The sequence below is a fragment of the Martes martes genome (genome assembly GCF_963455335.1).
Source record: "Martes martes genome assembly, contig: SUPER_18_unloc_2, whole genome shotgun sequence".
NCBI classification, from domain to species: domain Eukaryota; kingdom Metazoa; phylum Chordata; class Mammalia; order Carnivora; family Mustelidae; genus Martes; species Martes martes.
Window position 1 is genome coordinate 198,633 of NW_027666703.1, and position 23,504 is coordinate 222,136.

At 48.7% G+C, this 23,504-nt stretch overlaps 1 protein-coding gene across 1 annotated transcript; it reads right to left on the minus strand.

The window, feature by feature from the left end:
* Window positions 1-30: 30 nt before the first annotated feature.
* LOC308359876 (nuclear receptor subfamily 2 group F member 6-like) lies at window positions 31-23,452 on the minus strand (the record flags this gene model as incomplete). Its single annotated transcript, XM_080831727.1, is given in 6 exon segments — window positions 31-481; window positions 544-677; window positions 680-825; window positions 827-1,035; window positions 1,039-1,346; window positions 22,570-23,452. Coding segments are annotated over 6 exon segments (2,025 nt in total). The 3' UTR covers window positions 31-136.
* Window positions 23,453-23,504: the final 52 nt, after the last annotated feature.

Below are 23,504 nucleotides of genomic sequence, written 5' to 3' on the forward strand. Positions count from 1 at the left end.
ACATTTCACTGTCTTAAAAAATAGGAGTCTGAGGAGAGAAGCCAAGGTCCTCCGCCTGGGAGCCCCGCATGAGGCCGAAGCATCCGTGTCCCTTGAGGTGTGCTGACCCAGCCATGGCGCGGCCGGCCCGGCGAAGTCACTGGCCAGAGCCGTAGGGCCAATTGAAGGTACTTGCTGACAGCAGCATGTCTCGGATCAGCGTCTGGGTGGGCGTCTTGCCCACCAGGCGCATGAAGAACAGCGGGGAGGTGAGGGAGGCTGGGAGGGCGAGCAGGGCCGGGAGCCGCAGCCGCGGACGCCCGAAGCGCTGGGGCTGGGATGGGTACTGGGCCCGCACATACTCCTTGAGGGCCACCTCCGAGTTCTCCTGCAGGCTTTCCATGTGCTCTGGGTTCGAGAGGCCACAGGCGTCAGGCGTGAAGAGCGCGATGGCCTTGAGGCAGCCGAGTGGACCTGCAGGCCACAGGAGCAGCTTGTGCACCTGCTCCTGATGGCCTTGAGGCAGCCGAGTGGACCTGCAGGCCACAGGAGCAGCTTGTGCACCTGCTCCTGGAAGGCGCGCACCTGGCCCGTGACGGGCGCGGCGTGCAGGCCGGCGGCAGCCAGGAGCTGCGCCCTGTGCAGGGGCAGCGCCGCCTGCGCCAAGTTCACCTGGAAGATCTCGCTCCAGCTGAGGCCAGCAGCGCCACCTGGCCGGCCACAGGCAGCTCCGGGAAGAAGGGGGCGTGGCGCGCCCACTCCACGGCGCTGAAGAGCAGCCGCGCCGCCAGCTGGCACACATTGTCGGTGCCCAGCACCGCCAAACGCGCCCGCACCAAAGCACCTGGACCCCGCGCGGTAGGGCTCGGCTCGCAGCAGCTGCACGGTCACCTCCGACACCGGCTGCCCTGGGAAGTGGTCTCCGCTGTTGGCCGCCAGTGCCAAGCTCGGGGTGCTGGCCAAGGAGGCTGCCACGGCGCCAGAGAACGAGTGCGGGATGCGGCCGCACTGCACCGCCTCCTTCCTCATGCCCACCCAGAAGCACTTTTTCAGGAGTCAGTATTGGCACAGGTGATGCGGGTCGATCTGGCAGTCACGGTTGGACCCGCCGGTGTAGCTGCGGTTGCAGTGGATGCTCTGCTTGAAGAAGCTCTTACAGCCCTCGCAGGTGAAGACGCTGTAGTGCTTGCCGCTGGACATGTCCCCACACACCATGCGGTCCACCTGCAGCCCGGACTGCTCTTCGCCAGGTGCAGGGTCGCTGGCAGCGCCTGGGGGTGAGGCCCGGGAGGCCACTGGGGGTCTGCAAGGCCTCGGGGCCAGGGCTTCCGGAGCTACTGCCCCCTCTGTGGCCGCACCTTCCCTTCCTGGGCCTCACACAGGGCCCCAGCCTAGCTCAACGTCTCCGCCACCCACCCTTGGAGGCCGCCTCCTGCTGCAGCCGGTTTTCTCTGGGATAGTTTTTATAATTTCTCTGCTCTTCTCTGTCTCAGTTTCCAATGCCTTCCTGTGTCTGCAGCCTAAACATTGTAGGAGAAGTTTGGGTTTGGAATTGCAGAGACTAAATAGTTGTACCCAACCCAGTGCAAACCAGCAAAATATGAAGGACTTTCGGGTTGGTTTGGGGTTTTTTTTGGCGTTTTGTTTTTTTTTTAAAGATTTTATTCATTTGACAGAGAGAGATCACAAGTAGGCAGAGAGGCAGGCAGAGAGAGGGGGAAACAGGCTCCCTGCTGAGCAGAGAGCCCGATGCAGAGCTCCATCCCAGGACCCTGACACCATGACCCCAGCCGAAAGTAGAGGCTTTAACCCACTGAGCCACCCAGGCGCTTCCTCTGGGGATTTTTTTTTTTTTTTTAAAGATTTTATTTATTTATTTGACAGACAGAAATCACAAGTAGGCAGAGAGGCAGGCAGAGAGAGAGGAGGAAGCAGGCTTCCTGCTGAGCAGAGAGCGCGATGTGGGGCTCGATCCCAGGACCCTGGGATCATGACCTGAGCCGAAGGCAGAGGCTTTAACCCGCTGAGCCACCCAGGCGCCCCTCCTCTGGGGATTTTTTAAAGAAAAGACAGATGCTCTAGACTCTGAGATTCAGAGCCCTCTGGGATAGGCCCCAGGGTACAAGGACCAAGCGTGTTTACCATTTAGATGCATTTCATGAAAGCTTTTTTGGCACTGGGCTTTCCATTATCTGAAAAAACATTCAGCGAGATTGGGAGAACCCATAAATTAACGTTTGATGACACTTAGCAAGGCTCTGTCCTTTGGGTTCTGGGATATCGTGATCTGCATGTTTGGTGTAATATGTTACACCCTTAGCTCTTGTCAGAAAGTTATGGATTGGGGTGCCTGAGTGGCTCAGTGGGTTAAAGCCTCTGCCTTCGGCTCAGGTCATGATCCCAGGGTCCTGGGATTGAGCCCTGCATCGGGCTCTCTGCTCGGCAGGGTGCCTGCTTCCTCCTCTCTCTCTCTCTGCCTGCCTCTCTGCCTACTTGTGATCTCTCTCTGTCTGTCAAATAAATAAAGTAAATCTTAAAAAAATAAAATAAAAAATTTTTTAAAAAGTTATGGACTGTTTCTTTGTTTTCTTTTGTTTATAAATTGTATGTATTTAACAGAGAACGAGCCAGAGAGCATAAGCAGGGGGAACAGCAGAGGGAGAGGGAGAAGCAGGCTCCCCGCTGATTAGGGAGCCCCACCAGAGGCTGGATCCCAGGACCCTGAGATCATGACCTGAGCTGATACCAAGAGTCAGATGTTTAGCCAAACGGAGCCACCCAGGCACACTTACAGGACCTGATGTCTTAGGAAAATAAATGGCAAGGCTAAAGAAAGAGAAGGGAGAAAGTGAGGCCTGTAATTAAAAGAGGCTCGTGAGACTTGTTAACCAATGGCAAGCTATGGGTCTTATTCTCACTCAGGATTTAACAAATACAGAGAGTCAAAATACTTACGAGATAATCAGATCAATTTGCACTGTGACTTGACATGTCATGATATTGAGAAATTATTTTGAAATGTTTAAAGAGTGATGATCGTTTTGTGGGTATATCTATGTGTGTGTCCATCAAGGGCAGTTTTGTTCCCTGGGGGATGTTTGGCAACGTCTAGGACATATTCGGTGGTCAGAAGCAGGAGTGAGGAAGAGGCTCTCCGCATCTGGTGTGTGGAGACCAGGGGTGCTGCTAAGCATCGTAGTATGCTCAGGACAGGGCCCTCAGCGACGAATGATGGGGCCCAAGATGTGGGGAATGTCAAGGTTGGGAAACCCTGTTCTGGAGACACATGTTGAAGTAGCTGTGGGTCAAATGATAGGATGAAGATATCTGCTTCAAGGGGCGCCTGGGTGGTTCAGTGGGTTGAGCTGCTGTGTTCGGCTCTGGTCATGATCTTGGGATCCTGGGATCGAGTCCCGAGTCGGTCTTTCTGCTCGGCGAGGAGCCTGCTTCCCTCTCTCTCTCTCTGCCTGCCTCTCTGCCTACGTGTGATTTCTCTCTGTCAAATAAACATATAAAATCTTAAAAAAAAAAAAAGATATTTCCTTCAAAATGTTATGGGGGCTGTGGGGATGGGCCGTGTGTTGAGAATTATTTAAGTTAGTGATGGGAGTTCCTTATACCATTCTCTCTACTTGGGTGTGTGTATGTGTATCTGTATGTATCGTGTGTGTGTGTGCACGTGTAGTATGTAGTAGAAATTTACACAATTGTAAATTTGCATAACAGAAGCTCACAAGCTTGCTACGGGGGACATAGAGACTGTTCTCGTGGCGCCTGGGGCCAGCAGGTGGGGAGGGTGGACAAGCTGAGACGGTGGGTTCGCAGGAGCAGCTGCAGTGGCGTCCTTACCGGGCTCGGTCTGCAGCGGAATGTTGGTGGTGTCTGGCTGTCGAGCTTCTCTTTATGCCTGTTGTTTTTTTTCAGGTTTTGTCTTGTTCTTTTGCCTTCCTGATAGCCTTTCAATAAATTCTTTTTCTGTTAAATTCAGTCAGAATCAGTTTCTGTGAAGCAAGAATTCTGCCTTACACAAGAAAAAGCTGAAGCCGATGTATAGAGAAAAGGTGGTTTGACAGAGTGTGGCAGGAGACAGAGGAATTAGGAGACACAGATATATAAAAACATATATGACATTTATATATCTAACAACTAAAATTTACAGAGTGTCTATAGTGTATATATTTATATATGCACATATATATGTATATAATATTTGAGAGCAAGAGAATCTCATGGCTTCCGTTTTTCTTGTTCTTAACTTCTATCCCTCTTGAGACCACAGTTTAATTCTTCCTCAGGGATATTATGAGATAGCCCCATATTTCTTTCTTTCTATCTTTTTAAAAGATTTTATTTATTTTTTGACACAGAGAGAGAGATCACAAGTAGGCAGAGAGGCAGGCAGAAAGAGAAGGGGAAGCAGGCTTCCCGCCAAGCAAAGAGCCCGATATGGGGCTCGATCCCAGGACCCTGAGACCATGACCTGAGCCGGAGGCAGAGGCTGAACCCACTGAGCCACCCAGGCGCCCTCTGCCATATTTCTTTAAATACGAAACTCTCCTTTCTACTTAAATAAATGCAAGTCGTCTTCTGTCACCTACAACCCAGAGAAGCTCAGCATAGTTTAGACGATGATGTGCTCACCTGACCACCTTTTTGCTACACCTGCTTTTGCTCACCGCTGTGCAGAGGTTCCACAGACGTCTGTTTAATGGGCACATGATTGTCATTTGGCTCCAGACAAAGAACGAATGTGCTGTTCAATGCAGCAGAGGCACTCTGGTCTTCTTGGTCTTTCAAATAATCATTGTAGGGGCGCCTGGGTGGCTCAGTGGGTTAAAGCCTCTGCCTTTGGCTCGGGTCATGATCCCAGGGTCCTGGGATCGAGCCCCACATCGGGCTCTCTGCTCAGCAGGGAGCCTGCTTCCTCCTCTCTCTCTCTCTCTCTGCCTGCCTCTCCACCTACTTGTGATCTCTGTCAAATAAATAAAATCTTAAAAAAAATTTTTTTTAAGTAAGTAATTGTAAGTGGACATACTTATTGAGGGTTCTTTCTGTCATATGTGCCTGTCTTTCATAAGTTTTGCCAGCAACCTTCAGTCTCTGAACACCACTGACTATAGGGTCCTCAGTCCTTGGGTTTGTGAGGCACAAGGAATGAATGAATGCAGTGGGGCCCCTTGAGAGACGCCTGCTGGACTGTCCTGGTGGGTCCTATACCGATGGACACAGGCCATTCCAACTTCATCGAGGAAGGTGGCATATAAGGTGGGAGAGTGTACAGGCAGGGTAACCTGGGTTTTCCGAGAACAGGCTTTGAGTCAAATAGCCTTAGACTATCACCCTAACTGTACCCTGTGCTCCTGTGCTCCCTTAGGCGTGTTATCTAACCTCTCTATGCCTCAGTTTCCTCATCTGTAAAATGGACTGTTTTAAGGATTAAATGAAAAAAGAATGTATACATACGTAAGTTCACAGAGAAGATGGCACATGGGGAACACTCTAGAAGTGGTATTTTTATTATTACTCAACATTATGGTTAATGTTATCATAGGGACGTTCTTCCGGTGTAAAGAGCATGAAGCAGGAGATGCTCCATGTAGAGGATGGTCAACCTTTTGGCCCCTTCCAGGCCCTGCGGTTGCCATGATGCCATTTACTCATCAGCTCAGTGATCTCATGCTTGGGTGACCCCTTCTGGGCCAGCACATTAATTATGCAGCCTTGGTAGCTCGCAGGGGCCTGGTCTGGTGGGGAGGGTTTGTGTATTTGAGCTCTTGGGTCCTGGCTACCTGGACTCCACCACCTTCTACCTGTGTGACACTCGGGACCTAATCACCCCGTGACAGGAAAGCAATTGGGGCTATCCCATAGGGTTGTTGGTGACGATTAGATGGAGTGACACATATAAAATGCCAGGCACATGTCAAGAAATGTTTCACCTCATTGCATTTTCTTATTTTTTTTTACTAGCTCCCAGAACAACCCATTTCTGCCTGTTTCTGTTTCAGAGAGGTGAGGTGATTCGCTGCAGGGCATACCGTTAGGCGAGTAAGTTGAGAAAAAGACCTTGCAGGCGTAGGAAAGAGAATGGGTAAAAGCGGGGAAGTGAGAACCCGCTGTGAAGCTGCAGGTAACCGGGTGTGGCTAGAGAGCCAGATGTGGTGAGGGCAGGGCGCAGGATGAGTTTAGGAAGGACTTTGGATGCTCTGTGCTGAAGGACACTTGATCTCTGTGGAATTTTTAAGTCGGAGTGAGCTCGTTTAATTTGCATTTTCAGAGCATTCCAGAGGGGAGGTTGGAGGAGGAGCCAGTAGAGACAGAGTGAGTCAGGAGGAGGATCTTTTCTGAGGGATCATCAGGGCAGGCAGTGCAGAGGGTTGGAAGCAAGACATGATAAGGTCTGGGTCCTTAAGAAAGGCACAGCCCACTGGGGAAGAAGGGGCCTGCATGGGAGGGAAAATGACATAGTACAGTGCCCAACACAGATGCCAAGAGCATCCTACCCAGAACCACGAGTCAACCAGGTATACGGTGCCAGATCCCATATGCACGGACTGGTGTATTCAGATCAGATGGGATTAGAGCAGTTGATTGTCCCAGTTCTGCCTTGGTCACTAGAACTCAGGAGTTAGCTTCCTAAAGTCCTGCTTTATTATGGCTACTCTCTCTTCCCGAGGGGTCTATGTCTGTGTTGGAACAAGGGACCAACATCTTAGTCACTGATCCTGGAGAGAAAATTTATTTTCATTTGTGAGATGCTACCTGCCTCCAGCCCTCAAAAAAGAGTGCAGCATTTTTTGTCGTCAGGTAGATGTGACTTCAAGGACACACTCTGCCACGTCTCTGTAGGACCTTGAGAAGCTCACCTCATTTCTGTGTCCTTGGTTTCCTTATATAGACAATGGGGGTTATTATGCTGTCTTCTTCCTAGGGTTGCCGTAATGATGAGATAATGCATGTGTACACGTTATCTCAGAACATAGCGTGAAATGCAAAATGAACATCAAGCATTGTTTCTCGCCTTGTCATTTGTGGCCTTATTCCCAGGTCAGATAGTTTGGTTCCCATCCTGACATCACGTCGTGAGAGCCGTTTTGTTTTCTGTACGGATTTCAGTGACTACAAGAGAGTCTGAATACATGACCGCACAGACTTGAACTTTCCTCAGTGGTCCGGAGCCTCCGATTTCCAGGAATGGTTCAAGGGTCCCCCTGGGGGCATAGCCCACGTGGAACTCGCTTGGGAGCTTTCTGGGATTTGGTGACGCTTCTCACTGTGATAATGGCACAGCTGAATTTCCCAGCAGGGATCATTAATCACAGCAGCCACTGATCCCGCAAAGGACGGAGCTGAGCTCTTTGCCAGGCCTCCAGGACAATTACGACTCTTGCTTATGACTCTTGGTTTCAGTCCACTGGGGGAGGAGAAGCAAACTCCCCCTTTTCCATGGAGTAGGTCATGGTTAGACATAGACTATGGATTAGCTTCCAACTTCCCTGACCTCTAAAACTCAGCCCTTGCTTCCTTCCAACCGGTCTGCCCCCAAAATCACAACAAATGCTGACCTACTGGGATATGTGATGTGGTTGAGAAGGAAGAAAGGCAAAAGGGGAGCAAGGATATATCCCACATCTTCTCACATACTCACTGTGTGTTCATTCCAGGTTTTCCTGAAGATTCACCACCACGCTAAGTGGTAGGTACTGTCATTCCCATTCCCACTTTAATTTTAGGTGAAGACACTACAGGGGAGAAAGGGGATGAAGTAAAGTGCCCCTGACACACAGCTACAAGAGCATCAGTGGTACCATATCGTCCTTCCTCCTGTTGGTTCTTGCAGTTGTTTCACGATTCCATTTCAACAGGTGGGGAAACAGGCTCGAGGATACTCAAGGAGCCACAGTTAAAAAAGAGGTAGCGATGGATTTTGACCTCAGGTCTGTGGTCTTTAACCCTCGGCTACCTCCAGTATACAAACAGCATCCTTGTTACTCCGAGTGTGAACCAGCAGCATCTGCCATCACCTGAAAATTGTAAGATGTGGCTTCCTAGGACTCACTTAGATCCACAGAGTCAGAGCTGCATTGCCACTCCACCTCCGGGCCATTACGGGGACTCTGATGTTCGAGAAGCAGCGGTCTGCATAGTTCATCCCGGCTGTGAAGGACACTCGCTGTGGGCAGGGGCACTGTGACAGCCCGTCTCCCAGGCTGGCTCCAGCCATCCCTTCCCTCTCCCTGTGTATGTGCCACTCCTCACACCAAGGGTTGGAGCTGGTGTCCCTTGAATCTGTACTGTTCCATGACTGGCTTTAGCCCTCAGAAGGCACCGAAAATGACGTCCCGGGATTTCTGAGCAGTTTCTGCTTCTTGCCTCTCCGATTCCAGATGCCATGCTGTGAGAAGCTCAGGCTGCATTGAAAAGACACGGGGGTGAGACGTGAGGCACTCCGCTTGACGGTCCCATGCGAGCATCCACCTGACCCCAGCTGCTGGCCAGGTGAGTAAACCATCGTAGATGGTCCATCGGAGTTGTGCCACGCAGATATCTGCATCCCCAGTGGACACCGTATAGAGCAGAAGAATTGCCCAAACCTAATCAATGCACAGAACCAAGGGAGATAGTGAAATGGTTGTTGATTTAAGCCACTAAGTCTTGAGCATCAGTACCTAACTGAAAGAGAAATCAGTACCTGGACGTAGGGTGCAGAGGTCACCTAAAGGTAAACCAGGTAGCAATGGCTTTGGAACCAGGCATCAGCTGGCGGCCAGAACACCTCAGGGGGATTGTAAATGGAGGCGGGAAGGGCAGGGAGAACATTGGTCTTGGAGGCAGGAGAAAATGGGACTCGAAGAATGAACTGCCAGAACCATTAGCAGAATGTGCCCCGCAGGAACCCGGAGGTGGAAAGAGTACCTCATGAACCGTCAGTCTGGTCAAGGACATTTCCAAGTCGAACGGTGAAAGTGCCAACTACTTTTTTAAAGATTTTATTTATTTGAGGACGAGAGAGACAGTGAGAGAGAGCATGAGATGGGAGGTCAGAGGGAGAAGCAGACTCCCTGTGAAGCTTGGAGCCCGATGCGGGACTTGATCCCGGGACCATGACTCGAGCCGAAGGCAGCTGCCCAACCAACTGAGCCACCCAGGTCCCGTGCCAACTAATTTTATTAGCTCAGAGAAAATTACTTTTATTAATTGAATTGGAATAAAGTTAAAATGTAATAAAATTTCTCGATTGCACTAGGAATGAGATTGAGCCGACACATGGTTTGGATGTGTTAGCTATATTTTGGAAATACATATTTGATCTATACATGCATAACTTTTTTTTTTAAATATTTTATTTATTTGACAGACAGAGATCACAAGTAGGCAGAGAGGCAGAGAGAGAGGGAAGCAGGCTCCCCGATGAGCAGAGATCCCGATGTGGGGCTCGATCCCAGCACCCTGGGATCATGACCTGAGCCAAAGGCAGAGGCTTTAACCCACTGAGCCACCCAGGCGCCCCTATAAATGCATAACTATTAACATTAAAAAGATGTTACTACCCTTCAAAATCATCTTAGTTGCAGCATCTCAGGGTACCATGTTATTAACAATGAGGTCTGTCCAGACCATTTTAAGAAGGGAAATAACCACCGTTAATGTTTCTTTCCAATTTCTTTTTCCCTCTCCTCCCCATTTCTGTTCCCTTCCTTTCCCCTCCCTTCCTCTTCCTCATTCTCTCCCTCTCTTTTTTCCCTCTCTCCTCTCTCTCTGTCTTTCTATTATGTAATAGTATGATAGGGAACAAAGTGTCACATCCTAGGTTTTTCACTTAACGTTGTGTTTTAAACATTTCCTTGTGCCCTTAAGGAGTCTCTGAAAACATGTTTCTCAGTGGCTGAGCAGATGGTTTAAGATGATTGTTCCTGTAAGCTGTCTCAAGTCCTTCTGGGAAGTAGGTGGTGTGTAATGCAGAAATGATCAATGAAAAACAAATTGTTCTTAATTTTACTCTGAGCCTCTGAAGTGCAGTAGCTCTTGGTGGATCTGTCTCTCCAAAACCACAGAAATAGAAGGGATGGTGACAGGGACCAAACAGGAGCCACATGGTAGAAGGCTGTTGAACTGGGGCTTCATGCCAGGTTCTGCCCAGTGTCTGCCCATGTGACCTCAGATGAGGGTGCCTAGACCAGCGAAGGTTCAAGGTCCCCTTTAGTTCCACCTCTGATTTCTGACACAAATCGAGTGTCACAAAACCTCGCAGGTGGAAAAAGGCCTCATTTCAGGGGCTTTCCACCTCTTGCATCGCACCCTGGTGCCAGGCGCCATCCTTCCTCCCTGACAGCCACAGTCCCCTTGCTTCCTTGGTCTCCTTTGGCCGCTCTTACCCTCCATCTATTCACAAGGCAGCCAGAGTGATCTGGTAAAGACTGTGTCAGACAGTCACACTCATCTTACTCCTCCTTGTCATGGAGCACGAGGCCCCACATGATCAGGTGCCCCACCCCCTCTCTGAGCTCACCTCCTGCCTCTGCCTTGCTCACGCTACCCCGTCCAGCTGCGCCAACTGTGCTCCCACTCAGGAGCCTTTAGTCCTGCTGTTCCCGCTGCTCGGAATGGGAAGGGACTGGCTGTGCCTCTCCCCGCTGAGGCTGGAGTATCGTCCGGCCTAGTCTGACAAGTAAGACCCTGTCTCCACCTGGTAGACAGAGGAGGAGAACGTGGAGAGAAAGCACTGCCAGGAGCGGTCCGCTGGCATCTCTTGCGTAAAGCAGAAGAAAGCGCGTTTGCCTTTCAGTGTAGTGACCTGCAGCTACACTTGGCCCAGTGAAGATCAGCTGAGCCATTTGTGTGCTTCCGGGGTTGGGTACACACAGATAGATGAAGGGTACAGAAGGGCAGGATTTCTCTTCTCCCTTGAGGAAGAGTCCAGAAATGTGAGCAGAGCAGGGAAGAAACACTGTCATGGGAAACAGTACCTAGATTTGTTCTTCTCCATGATTGCATTAGAAGGCTAAGCCACAGGTCAGTTGGAGTATAGTTCTCCTCCTTGGGGGAGGTGGAGTGGCAGACCTAGGTAATTTTGCCGCTACTTTTGGGAGAATTCCCTCTTAACACATCCTTGGGTGTTTTCCTGGAATCGCTTGAATGGGTGGTTCAGCTTTTGCCCACCAGGATTCTCTGAAATGGCTCGTGACGACTCATTCATTCAGCGAAGGCTCTCTGCATGAAGAGGCTGGAAATGTACTGTCTGTTCCAATGCCCGCCTCAGACTATACCCAGTGATACTGTCCAGCCTAGGTTTCTTGTGATCCTGCTCTGTTCCAAATGGAAATCATGTGATGCCTCCCTAGGTAACTCGCTTTTTCCTTCCAGAATAGGAAGAAGTTAAAACCTGACATTCTCCTCTTCCCAATTTTTACACTTCTTTGTCTTAGTCCAGGTAGTTTAATCTGACTTTGTGAATCACAGTGGTAATAGTAGTAGTAGGAGGAGGAGGAGTAGTACCCCCCCACACTACTACTGGTAGTAGTAATCATTACTGTCATTTGTTGATCACTTAATATGAGCCAATGACTGTTCTAAGAACTTCAGATTTTATTTACTTATCCATTTTAGAGAGAGAGAAAGAGAGAGGTAGAGCGTGGGTGGTGGGAGGAGGGGAGGGAGGGAGAGCATCCCCAGCAGACACCACGTGAGCACTGAGCCCAGTGTGGGGCTCGATCTCACAACCATGAGTTCATGGTCTGAGCTGAAACCAAGAGTGGGATACTTACCGAAGTGAACCACCCAGGCGCTCCTGTTCTAAGAAATTTAAATAGTAATTTATTGAATGCTCACAACCATCCTATGAAGTTGGTGCTCTTATTATCTTATTCCCATTACATAGATGAGGAAATTAAAGCAGAGAAGGTTGACGTGACTTGACCAAGAGCACGTAGAGGTTGTCTCTTGAATCCACACTTTTTTTTTTTTTTAAGATATATTTTGATGGAGAGCGTGAGCAGGTGGGAGGAGGTTTAGATGGAGACACCCTGCTGAGCATGGAGTCCAACACAGGGCTTGACCCCAGCACCCTGAGTTCATGACCTGAGTTGAAACCAAGAGTGAGATGCTTCACCAACTGAGTCAGTCAGGAACTCCATCGAACACACACTGTTAAGCAGTAGGCTTCATGAATGTCTCTGTTGATGGGGGTCACATAACAGACGTAGTGTTATCTGGGGAAGGAGGACACATGGAAATTAGGAAAAAGAAGAAAATCTCCATAGTTTATGGGTTGTTAGGATGCTAGGTCACTTTATACCACTTGTGTAGAATTGAAGAAAGAAGAATTTAAACTCCGTTGGAGAAAATCTCCCATGTAGAGGTTGTGACCCTGTGCCCTACTCATTCTGGGGGAAAAATCCATCTCCGTGTTGGTGTCTGCCTCCTATTCCATGCGTGGGATTTGTCTAAATTACTTGTGCTGGTCTTTCCACCACGTTTGTGTGTGTTCTGAGGGAGTGTGTCCAGTCTCCTGGTGTTGCTTGAGGTTTCTTCTTCCCGTTATAGTCCTGCCTATTTTCCTTAATGATTTTATTTATCTATTTGTCAGAGAGAGAGCGCACGCACACACACACAAGCAGGGAGAGGGAGAGGTGGGCTCCCTGCTGAGCAAGGAGCCCGATGTGGGACTCTATCCCAGGACCCTGGGGTCATGACCTGAGGCGAAGGTAGCCCCTTAAATGACAGAGGCACCCGGGCGTCCCTACAGTCCTTCCCATTTAAAGCCTCCAATGTCCATTTCCCTTTGGGTCTGTTGAAAAAACCCAACCTCCCTCCCCATACTTCTCCCTCAGCTATAGGCACTGTCTTTGAACAACTCTCTAAGCAAGACTTGATGACTTCCATTCTCCAAGGGCCCTGTTGCGTTTGTTTGTCTCTATCTTTCCATCTTCAGCTTTATCTCAGGGGTTTAGGTGAATTCAGGGAACGATGATCGCTGGATGGGAAATATAGCCAACTGGCTTTCAGGGAATTGCTTGAGGTTCAGTTGGTGTTTGGTGTACTGGTTTGTCTGGGTATTGGCCTGATTGTGTATCGCTAAGCTCATCAACTCTTGTTCTTTCTCCTTTGGAAGGAAGGAAAGAAGAAAAGAAAGGAAGAAGAACAAAAAGAAAAGAGGGAAGAAAGGGAGGAATGAAGTAGGGAGAAAGGAAGGACCATCATCCCTGAGGTAAAACTAATTACTGACTTAGCTGAGCTTCGATGTAAAAAGGTGTCACATGGACGTAGACCATTCCTGACACATCAAAAATTTTGGCTCTTCTGCTCAGGAGAACCTTTTCTCCCAGTTCATTCTTCCTTTCTCCTTTGCTTTGCCACTGTCCATATCCAACCGCCAGGCCAAAATGTGCTTCTGAATGTTCTGAGTCTCTGAGAAAACCTGGTGGTGGACGTATGTTCTTAGAGTTTTCCCTTCACCACAAGCCAAGAAATCAAGGGTCTGCAAAATGCTTCCCAAACAATTAGAATGGGAAGGGCTCAGTGATGATTATGATGGTGGTGGTGGTGGTGGTGGTGGTGGTGGTGGTGGTGTCAATATCAAATTATATTAAACAACTCTCTATAGACCTCCATTCATGAACCAGCCTGTATGCTCAGCCCTGTGGGTCCAGAATTGTGTTAGAACAACTACTGTTTATTTCTTTATTTTTACTGATGTATATTTGACATAGAACATTGTGTCAGTTTAAGGTGACTTGATACTTTTGTATTGCAATACTGTTGTCATTGTACTGCTAGCTAACATCTCTATCATGTTACATAATTCGTATTTCTTCTAGTGTTCAGAACAATTAAGATCTAATTTCTCAGCAAGTTTAATGTTTCTGATACCATTGTCGACTATAATCACCATACTGTGTATTAGGTCTCTGGGACTTATTTATCCTTCAGGTACACTATGTGCCTTCAACAACACCTCTCCCGTTTCCCCACCCCCAGCCCTTGGTAACTACCACTTTACTCTGTTTTTACAAGTTTGGTTTTTTTGTTTTGGTTTTTTTTTTTTTTAGATGCCACATAGAGGGGTACCATTCGGGGGCACCTGGGTGGCTCAGTTGGTTAAGGTTCTAACTCTTGATTTCAGCTCAGGCCATGATCTCAGGGTTGTGAGATCGAGCCCTGCATTGGGCTCCAAGCTCAGTGTGGAATCTGCTTGAGATTCCCCCTCTCCCTCTCCTCTCTCCCTCTCTCTCTTTCTGTCTCTAAATAAGTAAATAAAGTCTTAAAAATAGAGGTACCATATGGTATTTGTCTTTGTCTGTCTGACTTATCTTAGTTAGCATGATGTCCTCAAGATCTTCCTTATTGTTGTAAATGGCAGAATTTCCCTGGCTGAATCATAGTCCATTGTAGCTATCTACTACATCTTTATTCATTCATCCATGATAGACACTTGGTTGGTTTCCATACCTTGGCTCTTGTGAACAATGCTGCCACAACCATGAGAGTACCTATGTCTGTCTGGTCTTTCACTGAGTACTTAGTACCGCAAGGACTGTTTTACACACTGTACTTGGACTAAGTCACTTGATTTCCCAAGCATGCCAGCAGGAGCCACTATGCTCATCCCCCCAGAGCATGAGGCAAAGAGCAGCCCAGTAGCTGCGCACAGTCACACAGCTAGCAAGTCGGAGAGCAGCTTTGCAAAACCAGTGGTCCAAGTCCAGAGCCAGTCTCCTGAGCACCCTTCTGTCCTGCCCCTTCCCAGATCCTCCAAAGCCTTAGGTGTAGCCTGGGGTGGCAGTTTGGGTGGCCAGGCTGAGTGGTGAGGAGTGTGAGGAGCCCCAGTGAAGGGGGACTGTCCAAATCCTTTTCTCAGAATCACCGTGTCTAAGCAAGATCTTGAGACATTACTAGACCGAATCGCGTCTCCCCAGATTCCACTTGCTTAGCTTCCACCCAGGATGGTACCAGCCCGACAGCCGAACCGCGAAGGCGGGGCTTGTGGTCTCTGCCGCACCATCGGTTTGTCTCCATCAGGCTTCATGTGTCTTCCTGGGAAACTCCAGCAAAAGGTCATGAGGGAGGAGGGCGCCTGGGTGGCTCAGTAGGTTAAGCCTCTGCCTTCGGCTCAGGTCGTGATCTCAGGGTCCTGGGATCGAGCACCGCACCGGGCTCTCTGCTCATCAGGAGCCTGCATTCCCCTCTCTCTCTCTGCCCGCCTCTCTGCCTACCTGTGATCTCTCTGTCTGTCAAATAAATAAATAAAATTCAAAAAAAGAGAAAGGTCATAAGGGCTCCAGCCCTTATGAATGGGATTAGTGCTCTTAGAAAAGAGAGCCCAGAGAACTACCTAGCCCCTTTGACCCTGTGAGAATACAAGGAGAAGTCTGTGCCTCCGAAGATGACCCTCACTTGACCATACCGGCCCCCTGATCTTGGACATCCGGTTTCCAGAACTGTGAGAAGTAGATTTCTGTTGTTTCTAAGTCACCAAGTCTGTGGTATTTTGTTATGACAGCTCAAATGGACTAAGACACCCTCCTAAGCAGTTTGTACATCTTATTTATAGTACTGAGGTAACAACTAATTATTATTATTATTATTATTTTTAAAGATTTTATTTGTTTGAGAGAGTGAGAGAGCACAAGCAGGGGGGAGGGTCAGAGGGAGAGGGAGAAGCAGGTTTCCCCTGAGCAGGGAGCCCCTGCAGCGCTCAGTCTCAGGACCCTGGGATCATGACCTGAGCCTAAGGTAGACACTTAACCGACCAAGTCACACAGGTGCCCCGGTAGTGACTAGTTAGTGTGCACGTAGTTATTGAGGATGTCTGACATCCCAGCTAGACCATAGCCCTCCTAAGCACAGCACCCTTCTCTGGGTGACGCACTGCCATCTCTCTCTCTCTCATGCCTGGCCCAGTGCCTGCCAGAGAGTAGATATTGAATAAATACGTAGTGAATGGACGTTGAAGACGAGGCTCAGTTATTTCAAAGCCTCTTGATTTCCAAAACCCTCTGGGAAGAGTCGGGAAGGAATTCAAACAACCTCCCTCAGAGAAGGACAGATTGTGGAAAGCCATGCAGACAAGCCACTGAGATCACGGGTTTGGGGAGTTTTGCTTTCCACCTGGGAATTCTGAGGGGATGGGTGCTTTTCCCTAGGCTGGTCATGTTTGAGACCCCTCAGTCCCACTGGAAGCTCACTGTCACCTCTTCCTCCACTCTGGCCCTGACGATAAGCTCTCTAGGCTCAGGCAGCCGTTCATTTAAGGTAGCAATTAAGTGCAACCAAATTGCTCTTTAAGTACCATAAAGGAGTCAACAGGAGAGCTTCCCTCTGCCAAACAGAATGAATCCCCAAAGCTGGGCAAATGCTCTGAACTTGACCCAAAGAGAGTGGAGCTCAGAATCAAGTGTGAGCCTGCGCACAGCCCTTGGAAGTGATGACGAAGGCCGTGAACTCCCAGGGTCTGTGGGGTACCTCGCCTGTGTTCCTTGTCCCTGAAGCTCTTGGAAGTCTCCTGTGGTCCCAGTGGTGCCATCAAATCTGTGAAACAAGGAAAATCCACCTGAGTCCCTTTAAACATCAACGTGGCTTTACTCAGCAATTCAGGAGACAGGCAGCATCCCCTCGAGCAAGTAGAAAGGAGCTCTGCTGAGCTGTGGGAAAGGAAAGGTTTTTAAAGGTGGAAAGGGAGTGGAAAAAGGAAATGATTACCAAAGAATGCCTTGTCTTAGAGGAGGTCACCTTCTTATGGGGAGCAGAAGCAGTCAAATGGGTGAATCATCTCCTTAGTGCTGACCTTCTAATTCCATGGTGCCTGGTTAAAGTTTGCATTCCTGGGGGGTTTAAATGGCGGTTAGGTTAGGTTAGGTGTTCAATCTTGGTTTGCTGATGTTGGGGTTTAGTACAGGTGACCCCCTTTGGGGCATGCTGTCTCTTTTTAAACACAGTGTACAAGTCTTTCACCTTCTTGGTTAAGTTTATTCCTAAATATTTTATTCTTTTTCATGTTATTGTAAGTGGAATTTTTCCGAATTTCTTTTTCAGATTGTTCATTGGTAGTGCAAGGGAATGCAAGTGATTTCTGAGTGTTGATTTTGTATCCTACAACTTGGACAAATTTATTAAGTCTAATATGTTTAGAGTGTGTGTGTGTGTGTGTGTGTGTGTGTATACACTGGAATCTTTAGCGCATTCTACATACAAGATTATGCTGTGTGCAAGCAGGAATGACTTTTCTTCTTCCTTTCCAATCTGGATGCCGTTTATTTCTTTTCCTACCTAATAGGTAGAATTTCCGATTCTGTGTTGAGTAGAAGTGGTAAAAGTGGGGATCTCTGCCTTGGTTCTGATCTTAGGGTAAAAGCATTTTCTCTTTCATCACTGAGTATCATGTTCATCATCACTTTTTCAAAGATGGCCTTTATCCTGGTGAGGTAACCAGTGGACTTTGTATTGCTACGACCGTCTCTAATGTGGGCTTGGATGTAGAGACTTATAGCTGGTGCTGTTTGAATATTTTGTTTTCATTGGCATCAAAAAATTCCTGGAGGGTGGGGCATGTCCAGTCATGGTATGTGAGATGATTTGAGAGGGCGCATTCTAGCAGCATTTAAAGAACACCAAGTCCCCCTCTTCCACGGGCAGGATTTTATTTCTCATCCAAAATTCTTTTCCAGTTCCTCTGATGATTTGATAGCATCGAGGGCATCTCAGTCTGGGCTACTGCATCTTTAACACTTCTCTAACACTAAGTGATCTTTAATTTTTTTTATAATGAGGGAGCAGATTTCGGTTTCAGTGCCTTCAGCAGACAACAGTATGTCTTGACAGTTTACGGGTGTTATTTTATTTGTATTTTTTTGCCTTCTCTTTCTGGCAAGTGATACAGATTTCCAATGACTTAGAGCTGTGAATTAATTATAGATTAGAGGGAGAAGGTTGTATTTCAAAAATATGTGTATTCAAGTAATATCCAAGAGAGTTGACCTTTAAAAGGTCATGTCAATGCATCAGTTTGATTAAGGACTACCTTTCTGGTACCCACAGAGGGGTTGGAAGCAGGTTCTCTTCTTACCAAGGAGATGGGCTTTGTGCAGTGACTGCAGATGTGTAAGGTGTAGATTAGATACACAGGAGCTTTAATGATACCCCAAGTTCCCTAAACCCAGTGAGGAAGAAGATCCCTATCAATGAGGGGAGTAGAGAGCTATAATTTTCTGGTCTTCAGACTGACCATTGTAACTCTTTGAGACCCCAAGGAAGCTTGTGATTTCTCTGTGTCCAGTCAGTGAAGATCAGACTTTCTATCAGTGGGCCTCAGTGTGAGAGAACACTATGTAGTAGTGGAAAGAACTGGTGGGCATCCCATTGTTTCTGGCTGCCCTGGAGTACTGGCCATCAGAGTGTACCGAACGTTAATTAATGGTGGCTCTGGTTACCAGAGTGGGGCTGGCCGGGCTTAGAAGAAGAGGAATCTTCGGGGCACCTGGGTGGCTCAGTTGGTTAAGAGACTGCTTTCAGCTCAGGTCATGGTCCTGGAGTCCCTGGCTGCAGTCCCTCATCAGGCTCCCTGCTCAGCGGGAAGTCTGCTCTCCCTCTGACCCTCCTCCCTCTCATGCTCTCTCTATCTCTCTGTCTCTCTTCCTCTCTCTCTCTCTCTCTCTCTCAAATAAATAATAAAAATAAAAATCTTTAAAAAAAGAGCAATCCTGAACATTACATAATTCTGAGAGGCAAGCACCCTGCAAGCACATTTCAACATACAACTGGTATCTCCCCTCAAGCATCATATGGTTAAATAACTTGCAAAGCCAGTTTTATATTTAAGGAAGACCTTTAAGCTTCCACTGTGTTAGGAACTATCTGGTGACAAGTGAAAAAAACCTCTTGATAGAAAGAAGTATTAGTGTGGCGGCTCCTAGCCCCACCCCAAAGGGATTGTCCAGGACCCCTGTATGGAGCTAGTCAGTAATAGTACCGGTGGGTATAGCACAGAGTCACAGAAGTGTCCCCGAGTGAGGCTGAAGCAGTATGCGGCCAGGCCATCTGTTACTTGATGATGGATGCGTCAGTCCATCTTCTCTTGATGCTGCTGAGATTCGATTCACCCAAGTCCTGCCGCTCCGAGTGGCTGATCGTCACGTGTCCTTTGAGTGTTACTTGGCTGGTGACAGGGAGAGAAAGTGCTGCTTGTGTGGAGTTAGAGGATCCTAACCCCTATGAGGAGGATTTCACACTGAAACCCTATTTAATGAACTTTTTGGCTGTAAACATGAATCTTGAGAACTGGAGTCATGTGAACGTGCAACTGAAAACAGGTCCCTTGTTAGTAAAATCAGGGATTCCATGTGCAAAGCTGAGGCTGATCTGGGGACTGCAGGGTAAGGGGTGAGGTGACCCCTGGCTTATGCTGGGCGTCTAGAGGGAGCAGCTGGGATTGAGATGTGGAAATTGATTCATCTGGCTTTCTTCGCTTCTAGATAATTTTCTAATTGTCATACAGAAGTTGCGTTAAACAACCTTCAAGGCATTCCTGTCCTCCACTCTGCCGACTCCAACCCTCCCCTCGTCTCTTCTTTGCCTTTCTCTGACTTTCATAAGTATTTACTGAGTCCCTGCTTTGTGTCATCTCCTGTGCTGAGGGGCAAAGGATGAACTCTGCAGGTAGCCACTAGCCTCTTGGATCTCACAGCCCTGTGGTGGAGGGGGAGGGAGATACAAGTTAGTGTCCTACGAATCGTCGCCAGTGTTTATTGAACAAGTTCTGCATCCCACCTGCTATTCCGAATGCTTCCCATGAATGAACTCACTGAGCCCTCACAAGAACAGCACGACAAAGGGATTCTTAGTATTATTGTACAGATGAGGAAACCAAAGTGCAGAGAGGTTAAGGAGCTTGCCTGGTGTCACACAGCTGGTAAACGGAGACTCGGGAATTGGCATCAAGCAGTCTGGTTCTTGAATCCACATTCTTCCACACGTGGCATATACAGCATGAGAAGGAGTGGAAGAGAAGAAATGCAAGGGTGCCAGGGGCTCCTGGAAGAGCGGCACTGGGTGTTGTCATGGAGGTGACATTGGTGTGTTGGAGAAGAGGAAGCCAAATGTTGTGAGTAAAGGATACAGTATCTTACGGAATGAGAAAAATCCCATGCAGGATATGTAGCTCCCGGGTTCCCACGAAGGCACCCAGCTGCCAATGATCCTGCCCGAGCAGAGACTGGATCCCCTCAGGTCCTCAAGGAAACTTCCTTTGGTCCTCATCATGGACATCCTGTTCCCTCTGCACATTTTGGGAGAAGCTGACCCTTTGGCTGCCTGCCCACCCAGGATGGCTCCCTGGCGACACCTAGCACATTCTTCTGTGTTGACGGGGGAGGGTGGGGTGAGGTGAACCAAAGGGCAGTTTCCCAGGACTGTCATCGCCCAAAAGGACCAAGCCTCATGCCTGCATGGAGATTCTTCTTGTAGCCCCTAATCCAGTCTTCCTGCCTGCTGGGGAGGTTGGGAGGGGCTTCTTCTGGAGCAGGAATTTCTAAGTGTCAGCAGTTGTGAGGAAGGGAGGAGAGAGTGGGGGACATGTGGGGGAAGTGCATGTCATTGTGCAGGACTGAGGGAGGATGCCAGAAGCAGGAGGCAAGTCTGCAGGGACGGAGCATCAGAGACCACAGTGTACAGGGTCATGCACGTATGCTCCTGAGTTTGGGCTGTGTCCAGTGAGCAGCAGAACATCTAGATACTTCTGGAAAGGCCTGGTGTAACTCTTCCAACTCAGATTCCTAAACATTTCCTACACACCAGTGACTGCACTGACTGCATGCATTGATTTCTTTGTTCTCCCCAGTAACCAATAGTATGGGCTCTGTCGCTCACCCCATTTCACAGAGGGGGAAACTGAGGAACAGCGAGATGAAGTTTGCTCAAGGCCACTCATCTAGCAAGTGGTGGAGCTGGGTTTAGGCCTACCTCCAGAGTCTGCACGTTTGCCCCATGTGCTGTGTGTCTGAAGTGGTCAGGGCGTACCAGGCTGTTGGCAGCTCGGAGCCCCTGACTTCCAATGGGCAGGTTTCTGCCCACTTGTCCAGGTCTCCCTCACCTTCATGTCGACCAGGTGAACAACTGAAAATTCCGCCCCTGCAATTTGGTTTCAGAGCGTGTATGACTGAGCGGAGATGAATTCGAGTTTCATCTTGCATGCCTCACGACCTCACAGAGGTATCTCAGACCTTCTCCTGCTTCTGTTGGTGACATGGTGTGTGGGGCTTATTTCCAATGACCGGCAGTTTTTTTTTTTTTTAAGATTTTATTTGTTTATTTGACACAGAGAGAGAGATCACAAGTAGGCAGAGAGGCAGGTAGAGAGAGAGGAGGAAGCAGGCTCCCCGCAGAGCAGAGAGCCCGATGCGGGGCTCGATCCCAGGACCCTGAGATCATGACCCGAGCCGAAGGCAGAGGCTTAACCCACTGAGCCACCGAGGCGCCCTAAACTTCTTCTTCTTAATAAATCATGGTTTTTTACTTCCATTCTCTCTAGTAAGCGGCCGACTTGTCACTTCAGCATCATCACAGCGTTCTGTTGGAATGTGTAGGGTTTTTGTCAGGCAATTGGGATTTCATCTGTTCTATCATTTCTTGCAAATTCTGAATCTGCTTGTCTTTTGCTGAAAGGAGCTGAGCATCTTCAGTGCTCCTCTGCTCCTGCTGCTGTTGAAGACGGTCCACTTTCTGCTTCTGCTCTTGTAAGGACTGAAGCAGTGCTACCTTCCCCTGCTCCTGGTTGTCAATGATCCGTTGCTCTTTCTTTCCCTCTCAAGGTCATCTTTTAACTCCTTGAGTTGAGAGACCTCACACTCTAGTTCTACAGTGTCGTCTAGGATTTTAGCTCAACCACAGGGACAGTGAGACTCTGTTGATTCAGGCGCTCCAGGTCTTTGTTCACCGGAGGATTTTTGTCAGGCAACCGGCTTTCATCTCTTCTATCGTGTCTTGCAAATTCTGCATCTGCTCGTCTTTTACCGAAGGGAGCTGAGCATGTTTGACACTCATCTCCTGTCGGTAGGGAGATGGTCTACGTTCTGCTTCTGCTCTTGTAAAGGTTGCAGCAGTCCTACCTTCCCCTGCTGCTGGTTGTCAGTGATCCTCGGTTGTCCTTTTACTTCCTCCTCGAGATCCTCTTCTTTAAAATTTTATGTATTTATTTAACAGAGAGAGAGAGAGAGAGAGAGAGAATAAGCAGGGGGAGTAGCAGGCAGAGAGAGAGGGAGAAGCAGGCTCCTTGCTGAGCAGGGACCCTGACACAGGGCTTGATCCCAGGACCCTGGGATCGCAACCTGAGCCAACGGCAGTTGCTTAACCTACTGAGCCACCCAGGCACCCCAAGATCATGTTTTAACTCCTTGAGTTGAAAGACCTCACACTCGAGTTCGACAATCTTGTCTAGGATTTTAGGGCCAACCACAGGGACAGTGAGACTCTGTTGTCTTAGCCACTCCAGGTCCGCATTTACATGGGGATTTTTGTCTGTCCCGGATCGGGGATGCATGTCTTTGTCCTCCACGGATGGGGGTAAAATGTCATGGCTTCTTAAGGTTTCGGTCGACTTACCGAATTCCTCCCGAAGCTCTGGCCTTTCTCTAAGTTCTTTGATGTACTGGTCTTGCTCTCCGATGTACTCTGTCAACTGCTTCTGCTCCTCCAAAGCAAAGGACAGCAGTTCTTTCGTTTCCTGGTGGTCGGCGTCCACCTGCTCCATCCTCTTTCGGAGGTGTAGTATCTCCAGGTCTTTCTGTTGGCCGAGCTGGATGAAACGTGCATTATCTACTGGGGACCAGTGTCTGAGACTTCGCTCAGACTTCTCTTCGAACAGCTTCTTTTCGGCCCGACACAGTTTTGCCACTAATCGTCCTTTCTCTATTTTTAAAGCCCTCACGGCAATGTTCTTCTTCAGAGAATCCTCGTTGTTGCGCAGAACAGATTCCTCCAGCTGATGTCTTGCATCTTGGAGCTCGTGAACCAACTTTTGCTTTTCTGCTCCGAGATCTGAAGCAAGGTTGTTCAAACTGTCGTTCAGCCGCTGCATTTGTGTCAGTTGTTTCTTCAACCTTCTGAGCTCCATTTCCCTTTCCTCAAGAAGGTCATCGTTCACGTTCCCGGCAGCGTCTTGGTTTTGCCGGTCTTCCATCTGTCGTTCATAGTCCCTCAGTTGTTTGCGGTACCGGTCAGTGAGGTCTGCAAGCTTCTGCTGGTGAACGTTTTGCAACACCGCCACTGCCAGCTGATGTTCGTCCATCTCCCGCATCCGCTTCTGCTCTAGGTCCCTGATGTGGCTCTTCAGTTTCCACACTGTTTCTGAGTCGATGGTATTTGGTCCCTGGGTGGAACACGGGCACAACGTCTTCCAATGAGTCACTTCAGCCTCCAGTGTTTCGATCTCATGGAGGAGTCTATTGATCTGTGTCTGGGATGAGATGACATCAGCCAAATCCATGGCGTCCCCAGGGAAATTCCCATGTCTGTTAATATGGGAGATGTCCCTGGTC